Source organism: Trachemys scripta, chromosome 2 (assembly GCF_013100865.1).
Source record: "Trachemys scripta elegans isolate TJP31775 chromosome 2, CAS_Tse_1.0, whole genome shotgun sequence".
NCBI classification, from domain to species: domain Eukaryota; kingdom Metazoa; phylum Chordata; order Testudines; family Emydidae; genus Trachemys; species Trachemys scripta.
The window spans coordinates 39,427,624-39,439,755 of NC_048299.1; the positions used below are offsets into that span (position 1 = coordinate 39,427,624).

A 12,132-nucleotide genomic window follows, 5' to 3' on the forward strand; every position below is an offset into this window, starting at 1 on the left:
TCAGGCTAGAGACTCTTGCCTATATGCTCGGGGTATTACTGATCGCCATATTTGGGGTCGGGAAGGAATTTTCCTCCAGGGTAGATTGGCTGAGCCTCTGGAGGTTTTTCGCCTTCCTCCGCAGCATGGGGCAGGGATCACTAGCAGGAGGGTCTCAGCCGATTGAAGTCACTAAAACACAGGATTGGGGACTTCAACAGCAGAGTCCAGGGAAGGGTCTTGCGGCCTGCAGCATGCAGGGGGTCAGACCAGGTGATCATAATGGTCCCTTCTGACCTTAAAGTCTATGAGTCTATGAGTGAGTCTATGAGTCTGAGTCATGGTGTTTTTGCCCCCACCTCAATAATGGTGTTTCAGTATTTTAAAATGCTAATGGCATTTTTTTAAGAGGACAGAGTGCTGCCAGCAATGGCTTTGAAAATGGACACCAGATAGAGCCCTCCTGGCCATCAACAGTTCTTGTGGGTAGAAATTGTTTCATTTGCATTGTGGTAGCTCCTAGGATCCCCCAGTCCTGGTCTAGGACCACTTTGTGCTAGGTGCAGACAAACAGAACAAAAAGATAGTTTACAATCTAAGTAAGCTGTTGCTCTGAGAATCTTTCATTTTGCAATGCACTTTTTTTCCTTACAGCTGTGCCACCAAACATTGCAGATCTGAAGAATTTAGAAGTGCTTAACTTTTTCAACAACCAGATTGAGGAGCTGCCTACGCAGATAAGCAGCCTTCAGAAGCTCAAACACCTGAACCTTGGGTGCGTAGCAATAAAGCAAAAATACCCCCCCCACCCCCCCAAAAAAGCAAAAACTGTTAGTGGTTAACAGTAATTGAATCTTGCACTTAAAGCTTTCATGTTTTGTAAATAAGATCCATTTTTATGGCACTTGGGATAGCTCTGAAGTTATGGTTTCATTGTAGTTGAATCAAAAATTAAGTGTCTTAAATACACAACTGGTGTTTTTCTATTTAATTTGAAACAGTTTGAGGAAGAGATACTTGTGTATGGTCTCTTTCACATTACTTTGATGTCTAGTTTGTGTCAGTAGTAATCCATAATGATCCACTTATTAAATTCAGATTTAAATCTGTTGCATACTATTTCAGGCATGTGCAAAATTGTTCCCTTAACTGCTATCTTCATTAAATCTGTGCATTCTGTGGTCGCTATATGATAAAAGAGCCAGGATCTGCTTCATTCTTTACTTATTTAGCATAGATTAATTGTCTTCTGGAAGATTAACATTTGAGAGTTTTATTTAGGATTTCCATCTGGGTCGTTAGAAACTGGGATTTGTATCCATTGAGTAATGGAGGAATTGCAGCTCCAGTTAAGAGTGGCTTTTAAAAGCTTAATAAGACGAGGATTTCTGTTGAAAGCCTAAAAGGATAAGCATTGATAGAATGGAAGCATCCTTTAGAGGTCACCCCCTTTAACAGCTCTCAAACATATTTCCATCTAATACAGGTAGTGGTCCCTTTCTGCTTAATCACCATCAGCACTACAGGTTTTTTTAATGGAGTTTCTGCGAGAAATATGCTTATAAAACTAAACCTACAGTAGGGGGATGGACCTTGTTTCTGAAACCATATTGTAGTTGTATTTGGTATATTTCCTATTTTGTGGGTGCAATTTTATAGTATTTTACAGCTTTCTCCCTGTATGAATGAATGTTTATATTATGAACTCAAACTTATAAACAACTTAAATTGAAGAGAGAGGACGTGTATGCGCTGTTACTTAAACCCAAATAGACTTTAGCTAACTAGGCTCCATGTTTTCTAACGAGTTAGATAACTCTGTAAGACATGGATAATTTAACTGCATTGTTGGCTGCAGTGATATAAATATTTTCTTGGTATTGGCTTCTCAATAAAGACACTTGGTTCTTATTTTCTCTCTTGCTCTCTAGCACAGAGGAATAGGCTTTGATTCTTGGCAGCCTCTATTGGCTTGGATTTAACAATGAGACTGGATAATTAATATGTTTGCCTGGGAAAGTAACACTCCAGCATTCCCCACACACACATTTTGACTAGGGATACACCCCAAGGTGTAATGCTGCATCGTTAGTGGGAGAAATAGTTGAATGCTTTCTACCTATGATGAAACAAATGACAAGTTGATTGTGCTTAGTTGTAACCAGAATACTACTTTCCTCCATTTCTTCCATTAATATTGTTTTTAAGGGTAGGAGTGAACGAGTGCTGTGAATTGGCCTTCTTGCTAAGGAGTATCATTAGTCTTGCAAATGGTAAACCAAAGGCTGCCTTCTATGTTAACTTTGGAGTGTAACATTCTACTTCTAGTATACGTTTTAAGGGAGCCCACTGCCATGGCATCTGGATGCCTCACATATTTTAAGTATTACAACATAACTATTATCCCCTTTAAAACTGGTAAATTCCCTCAAGTTCCATTTCCCATTAAAGCCCCTTGTAGCGATGCGAGGACTCACCGGCGCAGCGCCTCCCACTGATCGTACAAGGAATTTGTTTTTCCAGCCTTGGAGCGCCCTCTGACGGCCGGTATCCCGCATGCCTTAGGCCCCCTGTGTCCCTCCCGGACCCCAGTGCCCCTTTACCCCCTGGCAGTACCCCCACTCTCTGGGTCTCCCCACCCAGGGGAACCCCCAACCCTCTATCCCCACCTTCCCTCAGTGGCTACTACCAGTTGCTATCTAGCCTCCGCTCTCTGGGGCAGACTGCAGTCTATCAACCATTCATCGGCAAGGGGGGTTTGGACCTGCTGTCTTTGCCTACCCTGGGCTACACCTCTGCAACTCCAGTACCATTCTCGGCCTTTAGCAAGGCCTGCGGCCTGCTGGTTTTCCAGGCTGGAGCTCCCCAGCTCTTCTGGCCTTTCCCCAGTCCTGCTCTAGTCTAGGTACCCTGCTGAGTTTCCAAGCAGCCAGTCCCGTCTCTCTCTGCAACTAGAGAGAGACTTCCTGAGCTGCTGCCTCACAGCCCTTTTGTAGGGCCAGCTGTGGCCTGATTGGGTCATGGCCCCAGCTGTGGCTGCTTCCCCAATCAGCCTAGCCTTTTTCAGGAGCGGGCCCGCTCCACCCCGGAAAGGTTTTGATCTCAGGAGTTGGATCAGGCCCTTAATGGCTGCTGCTGAGAGAGATGTAAAAAAAAAGACACACATCAAAAGACAACCCTACCTTGGGAATGTGATTTATTCCTTTATAGCTAAACCTTTTTGTAGCAGCCCATAGGGCAGCTGAACAATTAATACGCTACACCTCTCCTTCAAATACTCAGATCACTTTGGGTAAAGTACTCCAGCTTCCCAGGTCAACTTTCATTCTTCTGAGGCCTTCTATATATTTTCCCACCTGCTTTTCTTCTGAGTGCTTTAAAAAAAAAAAAAAAAAAAATCTCAACCAGTGACACAACATCCTGGTGGTCCTTGTGTTGCTATTTTCTCGCTTTTTCTTAGGGATGGGTGTGTTGTGTTTTGTTGTTTTTTTTTTTTTTTTTTTTTTTTTTTGGTGATCTTCAGAGCCTGGCCACGTCAGGTTAACTGTCACTTGTGGGCCACACGCACAGCCAAAAACGTTCACTCACACATTGGAATAAAATTGGCAAATTAACTTTGTATATCCACTGCCTCTGCTTGCTGTTTGTTTATAAATATTTGGCTGCACAAGGCTATATTCATTGCATAAAAAACATCAGCCACTGGCCACTTTTCAACATCTATGTGGAATGGCAGTGAAGGCAGAGAACATACATAAGAATAGCCCTACAGGACAGACCAAAGTTCCATCTAGCCCAGTATTCTGTCTTCTGACAGTGGCCAGTGCCAGGTGCCCCAGAGGGAATGAACAGAATAGGTAATCAGGTGATCCATCCCCTGTTGCTCATTCCCAGCTTCTGGCAAACAGAGGCTAGGGACACCATTCCTGCCCATCCTAGCTAATAGCCATTGATGGACCTATCCTCCATGAATTTATCTAGTTCTTTTTTGAACACTGTTATGATCTTGGCCTTCACAACATCCTCTGGCAAGGAGTTCCACAGGTAGACTGTGCGTTGTGTGAAGAAATATTTCCTTATTTGTTTTAAACCTGCTGCCTATTAATTTCATTTGATGACCCTAGTTTTTGTTACAAGAAGTAGTAAACAACACTTCCTTATCTACTTTCTCTACACTAGTCATAATTTTATAGACCTCAATCATGTCCCCTTAGTTGTCTCTTTTCCAAGCTGAAAAGTCCCAGTCTTATTAATCTCTTCTCCTACATAAGCTGTTCTATTCCCTTAATCCTTTTTGTTGCCCTTTTCTGAACTTTTTTCCAATTCCAATTTTTTTTTTTTTTGAGATGGGGCAACACATCTGAACACAGTATTCAAGATGTGAGCGTACGGTGTTCCTCTGATGCCTACATCTTGAAGTCTTGAGCAGGAAGAAACTATTTTTGGGAGGGGAGGGGGCAAGAGGGGTAAGAATGAGTAACTGTTGAGCTAGAGTGGTAAGTTTACCCCTTCCCCCCCATACAACTTGAGCAATAGGGCCCAGGCATGCACCTGGCATCCAGCCTGGTACTTGGATTTGTGCTGGATAAAAGGGTGTCTAAGAAGATAATCACCACCTGAGATCACCAGCTGAAAGCATGTGTTCCAGTGTGCTTGGATGGGCCCCCTCCTGCAGGACAGAGGGTGTCTGAAACCCTCAGTCTTGTGTTGCCAGGGTCTGGAAAGAGGCAGGGAGAAACAGTACTTGTTTGTGGGAGAGGCTGCCATCAGTGGTGCTAGTGAGGTGGGGAGGGCACAGCAGCAGGCAGTAGTGGTTGTGAAGGAGCTGTAATGCTCCCTCAGAACTGGGCAGATGTTTTGATGGGCTAGCGATTTCTATAAATTTTTAGATCAGAAATAGCAATACACCTGTATTACAGCAGCCTCCCACAGCTACAGCAAAGGATACTCTTCCCTGCTCCTAACTAGTAGAATTACAGTAGCATCTAGAGGGCATTCTCTTAGCAATGTGGTGTCACTACTTATAGTTAAGACGATGATTTAATCATGGGTATTTTTAGTAAAAGTCATGGACAGGTCATAGGCAAGAAACACAAAATCACAGCCTGTGACTTGTCCATGACTTATACCATAAATAACCCTGTTTGAATCTTAGGGTGGATGGGAAGCCCCAGGGCCAGCCGCTGCTCCTGCCGCCCCTGGGACTGCTGCTCGGGTGGTCCCCAGGGCCAGCTGCCCAGAGCCACTGGCTGCTTGGGCGGCCTGGGGACAGCCACAGTGGCCACTGGAGAAGTCAGAGATCACAGAAAGTCACAGAATCCGTGACTTCTGCAACCTCCGTGGCAGATGCAGAGCCCTAATTATAGTACACCACTGTCCCTGTTGCAAAGAACTTAGTTGAAGTAAACAAGACAAAGGGTGGGAGAGAGGATATATTATTCTCATTTCATAGATGCGGAAGTGAGGTACAGTGAGATCAAGGCCTTGATTCTGCAGAGAGTTCTACTGGAGCGTAACTTTAAGTACTTGTGTAGTGCCAGTGGGTCAATCTGTTCTTGTGTTTAAAATTAAGCATGTAAATCTTTGTAGAATTGGAACATAAGTGATTTGCCCGTGGTCACACAGGAATTCTGGTGCTACACCAGCATTCTCTCACATAATGTGAGTGAATTATAATACTGAAATAGAGAACTGTAAACTAGCTAGCCAGCTAATCATGTGTATTGGATTCATTGCTGCCTGTGTCCTTGAATAGCGTTCCAAATGGGGCCTACTCTGCTAAGTTCACAAACATGCTGTATTCCCCCCCTCCACACACACACACACACACACACACACACACACTCTGCTTTATTCAAAGGAATAAAACAGAACTCTGATCAGTTCGTACGTGCATCAGAACACATGTGTAAGTAACTTGAGCATAGAGCTGCTTCTTTATCCATGTGCACCTTAATACAGCTGTGCAACTGGATGCCAACAGAAAAGAAAAGACTTTTCAAAGCGAGAGGGGAAATACAAACAGCTCTGGTATGTTGACTGGTGTACCTGCTAGGTTGCATGCTATGTGTTTCCAAGTACCAACTACAAGGCTGATACGCCTACTCTTGTTCTCTGTGGGCTTTGATCACGAACTGAAATAATCTCCAGAAACAAAATAAGTGCTCAGCTGAAATGCTGCCGGCAATTGTTTATCTATAAAATGAGATGACAGTGCTTACCTACCTAACAGGAGTGCTCTAAGAAAAAAAATCATTGATGTTTGAAGAACTTGATTGCTGCTGATGCGGGGGTAGAGGGTCTTGAAGCAAGTCTAGCTGTGACTTCTTCCAGGGATCTTGACAGGGTTACTGAGTCTTAGTAGATCATGTATTGGGTGTCATTTCTGTGGAGGGGAACTCACTTTGCATGCACTGCAAGGCAACTTTTGATGGGTCTGCTGCTCATCAGGAGATTTCACCACATTCTTCAACGGAACATCTAAAATTTCAGTCCTAATTCTTAAAAAAGTCTCATACAAATAACTTTAGCTTGAGCTACATCGTTTAATACAGTTTTTTGTATAGTTGAGTCAAATAAGCCTACAAATATGCCATTTTACACAAACTCACACTGACCCTGAGGATTTGAGTAGCCCCAGTTTGATACCACATGGCATGAACCGATCTCCACTCTACTCCAAGTTGCTTTGTTTCATTTAGATGTGAGAGCAGCTTTATCTCCTTCTGTAACAAATACTCTCAAACCCTAACCTCATACTTGGAGTTTTCTCCTTGATCTGTTACATTAAACAGTCACCTCCTTTTTTTTTTTTTTTTTAATTCCAGACCCTCCTGGCCTTGGTTCTTTTGGTTAGCTGTCCAGCACTGATACTTCTCATTTTTTTTATTTTTGAAGCAGGGCAGTTAGCATTGTCTATTCTTAAGGTTGTGTAACACTTCCTATTAGACCCTGTTTTCAGTTGCTTATCTTTGCCATAATTTAACTATGACATTTTCAGGGTGGGTGTTGGCCAAAACAGTCTAGCCACTTCTGAGAATGAGGTTGGCGAAAATGTATTTTTCCCTAATGTTAAAATCTGGCAATCCTTTCTTTTGAAAACCTCTAGTGACCCGATGCTGGAAGTTGAAATTAGGCAGGGAATGGCCTTTGTGTCAAATGTGCTTTTGTCTTTTCCTGTGAAAATCCACCCACATTTGGCCAAATTAAAAATGTTTTGAAAAATCTGACTTTTTTCATGTTCCATAGTTACTTCATAGAGCTTAGCAGCTACAATCTCTTAAGGTTCCATGCACATTGGGTATGCTGCAGCCCTACAGCTCCTGGATGTGACCAGACTGCAGACAAGCCATCTCTACACATTCTCCAGAACGCAGAGCCAGGAAGTCTGTCTCTCCTCTGCTCTCAGTGACACTCTTCTAATGCCCAATCAGCATGGAGGAGGAAGCAGACTGCCTCAGATGCAGAGGGGATAAGAGTTGGACCAGGGAGAAAGAGAAGGAAATAGATTGGGATTGAGAGCAGGGGAAAATAATGCTGGTACTGTTAGATCAAGTGCCTGAGGTCTGTTTGGTAGATCTAAAGATTCTAACCCAGCTAATGACCCATGAGAATGTCAGTGTGATGCCGCATACTGGAATTTTTTTCAGTTTGCTTTTTGTGTGTTCTATTTCCTATGTTAAAAGAACATTATTAAGGTTGCCAAGTCAAGCATTAAAAAATATTAGGAAATGCAAGATTTAAGGTTGCACAGGCAACCTTAAATCTTGCATTTCCTAATATTTTTTTTAATGCTTGACTTGGCAACCTTAATAAACACCCTCATGTGTATGCATTAAGATGGTCTTTAATTTTATGATCACATACTGTTTTTTCCACAGGACCTCCCCTGATTCAGTGCACAGGGTGGATCTTCTTTGGGGATGAATCGGGGTTCTCTAGTGAAGGAGGTTGTTGTAGAAGTCATAAGGTGTATAGTGAATGAGGTAGGGTGTTGCAGGAAGAGAAAGGATGGTCTGATGGTTAAGGAAGTTGAATACTATTCTGAAAAATTCAATTCTGTTCCTTTCTCTGCCACAGAGTTCCTATATGATGCTTGGAAATCACTTGATCAAACTTTTCTCCGCATCCGTTCCTCATTTTTGGGTGTCAAACTTTAAGACCCTGGTGTCAGATTACAGCTGTGAGTGCTCAGTATTTCAGACAATTAAACTCCATGGAAGCTGTGCTTTGAACATATTAAGTGCTATATAATGCTAAGTACTTTGAAAACTTAGATTCTAGTTGTCTCAAATTGGGCATCCAAATTAACGGATATCTTTGATCTTATTCTCTCTGTGCCTCAGCTCCCTTTCTGTAGAATGGGGTAATACCCACTCATCTCCCAGCGGTGTTATGAAAATAAATTCATTAATGTTTGTGAAGCACTCAGGTATTATAATGATGAGCTTTGTAGAAAAGGAAATGAAGAATTCTGTCTTCAGAGCAGTGTTTGAATAACATGCAGTAAATAAGGCCTGGGGCCACACATTGACCAATGAGGAGAAAACAAAATATTGAATAGCTGATTATTAACTGGGCACTGAATGAGGAATGAGTGGAAAAAGTAGTATGTGATCACGTGGAAAAAAGTAGTGTGTAATTAACTGATCGTGTAATTAAAGACTATTGCACAGACAACTTTAGTTGTGGCATTTCCTAGCTTTTGAGTGCTTGAATTTTCAACCTTAATGATGTTCTTATAATGTATTTTATGTGTGTGTGTGTGAGAAAATAAGACAATGACATTGTCATTTTCCACTACTGTAATGAGAGCTGGTTGGAAGATCTTGTTGACTGAAAATTCAGTGTCTTTCTCTCCCACCTCCTTTTAGGACTTCCCTGACACCGCCCAATGTATAACTAGTTCTGTTTGAAATTCTCATCCACACATAACCCTTTTCAATCCCCTGTTCATGGTCATTCCTTGCTGCATTGTGTTGAATGTATCCACCCCACCCCACCAACCCCAAAGCATCTCTATTACTGAAGAGTGGTAAAGTCTGCTTGTTCCGCCTTCTTCAGTGGCTCTATGGCCATCTTAGATCAATAGGTTCTGGATCTGCTCCTTGGATTAATTGTAGGTCTCTGCCTTTAGTTTATTGCTCTAGCTGGACTGTACAGCTTAAGGTACGGTGCCTTGACCTGATAATTAGGTGACTCAATGAATATGCAACCCTTATGACCTGAGTAATTATACTTCAGTGCAATCAAAGATGAACTGGTTGTGAGAAGAAACTAACTTTATTAGGGAAAATGATAGGATGAAATTAAGGAAGGGGTGTAGGGTAAGAGATAGGAACAAAAAGAAAAGTCATGGGAATTTGGGGAATAATGGTCTGTGGGCCTCAATCCTATGAGGTGCTGAGCACCCTCAGCTCCCATCCCATTAACCAGTGGGAGTTGGGGGCTTTGGCACTATGCCCTAAAAGGGTTGACCTAGAAATTAGTGTGGCCTCCTCTTTTTTGGAAAGCTCTTAATGCCGTCATCCGTTTTGCTTATGATTAACTGGCAAAATGAATATAAACATATGTTCTGTCTGTCTTGTTTTTCCACCACCAACAGCATGAACAGGTTAAATACCTTGCCTAGAGGATTTGGATCTTTACCAGCTCTGGAGGTTCTTGACTTGACTTATAACAACTTAAATGAAAATTCCCTGTCTGGAAACTTCTTCTATCTGAGTAAGAAACTTTAAAAAAAAAAAAAAAAAAAAAAAAAATCTATAAATCTTCCTGAAATGGTGCTTTGCTTTCTGCCAGTGAAATTTATTTGATAGAGACCAAACTCCAATAGAATTTTTTAGATATATGTTTTTCTTCCTTGGTCCTCTTGAATATTTCTACATAGCTCAGCAATACGTACCATTGATATACAGTCACCTGACACTATTGGGCATGCAAGGACTTGGTTAGTAATGGCATATTAGCTTTCTTGAGGGTAATATTTTCTTGATCCACATACTTAGCTAAAATTTAATAGACGCTAACAAGTCTCATGGGACAATAAAGAATGTCACCTTGAGGCGTGTTGACAATCTGAAAGTAACCACAACCAGGTTTCCAGAAATGTGTGTGTCTAGTGTTTATATATATGTTAAAAGCATGTTAAGGTTTCAAAGTCAAACGCTCAGAAGTCATGAAATCTCAGAATGCTGATTGCTTTTGCAGCTTTAATTGAGCCTTTTTTGTGCATATCTATTATGATAGTCTTTAATTATGTTACCACATATTGTTTTTTCCATATGATCCTCGCCTTTTAAGTGAATTCAATATTACTTTTTATCCTCATTCAGTGTGTGGCCCCCGACCTTATTTACTGCACACCATCCAAACTGCATTGAATACAGTACTGTTGATTTTCTCCAGGGCATTTCTATGGTGCTCTCATCATGCTGTGAGTGTTTAATCAAACATTAATGAATTTAGCTTTAGAACACTCTTCTGAGGTAGGGACGTGGTATTCTCTCCATTTTATAGCTGTGGATCTGAGGCACGGAGAAACTAAGGCAAAAACAGTCCAAAGTGTCTGCTGATTTTGGGTTCCTGACTTGAGACATATAAGGTCTGATTTTTCAGAGTCCCTAGCATTTTTACAGCACCTTGTATAGTCCAAGCACAGTGCCCCTCCCCCCCACCCCCTTGACTTCAGTTACAGTTGTGAACACTTGGCCTTTCTGCAAATCTGGCCCTAAGTATCTGTAGAGCACCCAGAAAATGAGGAACACCGAATTAGTGGCCAGCTGTGAACACTTTGGTTTATGTGACTTGCGCAGCAACAGATAGGAACTCTATGGTGGAGGCCAGAATAGAATCTAGTTCCCAAGGAAAGCATTCAACTTCCTTAAAAAGATCTTTTTTCTCTTTCTGCAATCCCTTACCTCATTCACTAGACACCTTCCAACTTCTGCATCGAGTGAGGCAAGGCTCCTACAGACAGGAGCTTCTTTCACTACACAACCCTGATTCGTTCCCAGAGCTCCATCCTTCGTGTGCACTGAATGAGGCAGGGTAGAAGAAGTAGTATGTGATCATGTAGTTAAAGACTGTATCTTTAATGCAGGCATACAGAGGCTCAATTACAGTTACACAGGCAATCTTTATTCTGGTGTTTTCTAACTTTTGAGTGTTTGACTTTGCAACCTTAATATTCTTTTTAACAATGTTTTTATTGGAAGTGCAATCACAGCCTAAGCAGAAAAAGTGGCAAAGAGGTTAGAGGAGGCCATGCTGCTTGCTGAGAAGGACCTACTGATCATGATCCAATAGAAGGAAAATTTTAAATTATCAAAAAGTTAAAAATGATGATGACTACAATGCAACTAACGAGAAACCTGCAAAACAGACATCCAACTGCTCTCCGAAGGGATGGGAAGTCATAGTCGTCCTCCCAGCATTCACTGTTGTTTTCTTTTGGTTTAATTTCCCTGAAAAGTACCATGCACAGCCACAGTGCTGTGCAAATAGTAATAAGCTAAATGGATGTATTGGGTTTTTCTTTTTCGTTTTTAAACTTTATCATTCTGTCTTCTACTGCAGAGAGAGAGAGAGAGAGAGACAACCTATGAAAATATAAATGATTTGATTTGAACTCAGTTGTTTGTGTTCTACTATCCTGTTTTAAGATCTTTCCACAGCACTGCATGTAGTTAAATATAGGTGTAAATTCATTCCAAAACACAGCTTTTTTAATGCAAATTGGGTAATAACTAGGAATCAGATGTAATAGAGTAATTGCTCCTTCTGACAGCTGAGTATTGAAACTATGTGCCAGAACCTGCCACAGTCTATTGTAGAAATTGTTAATTGTGTCAGTCCTTTTGGATATAGATGTTTTCCTGAACACACCAACAATACAATAAGGCAGTAAATCTAAGTTTGACCTGCTTGTTATTATTGTGAGCCCTGAGTATGTCAAAGGCTTTTCACCAAGTCAGGGTTATTAATCAAAGCTGACTCTCTTATTGATCCAACCTCAAATGGTTGGGCTATATGCCACCCTGTTTATATATTGCTGTTTAATTTGCAGCCACCCTGCGTGCACTCTATCTAAGTGACAACGATTTTGAAATCCTGCCGCCAGATATTGGGAAGCTCACAAAGTTGCAGATAGTA

General features: G+C 41.6%; 1 protein-coding gene across 2 annotated transcripts in view; it reads left to right on the plus strand.

The window, feature by feature from the left end:
- RSU1 (Ras suppressor protein 1) overlaps positions 1-12,132 on the plus strand; it is a 187,738-nt gene that overhangs the window by 60,602 nt on the left and 115,004 nt on the right. For both annotated transcript variants that reach the window (XM_034760354.1, XM_034760355.1), the window contains 3 exons: positions 634-754; positions 9,584-9,702; positions 12,047-12,129. In XM_034760354.1, coding sequence (XP_034616245.1) covers positions 634-754; positions 9,584-9,702; positions 12,047-12,129 — 323 coding nt within the window. The remainder of the gene's footprint in view (positions 1-633; positions 755-9,583; positions 9,703-12,046; positions 12,130-12,132) is intronic.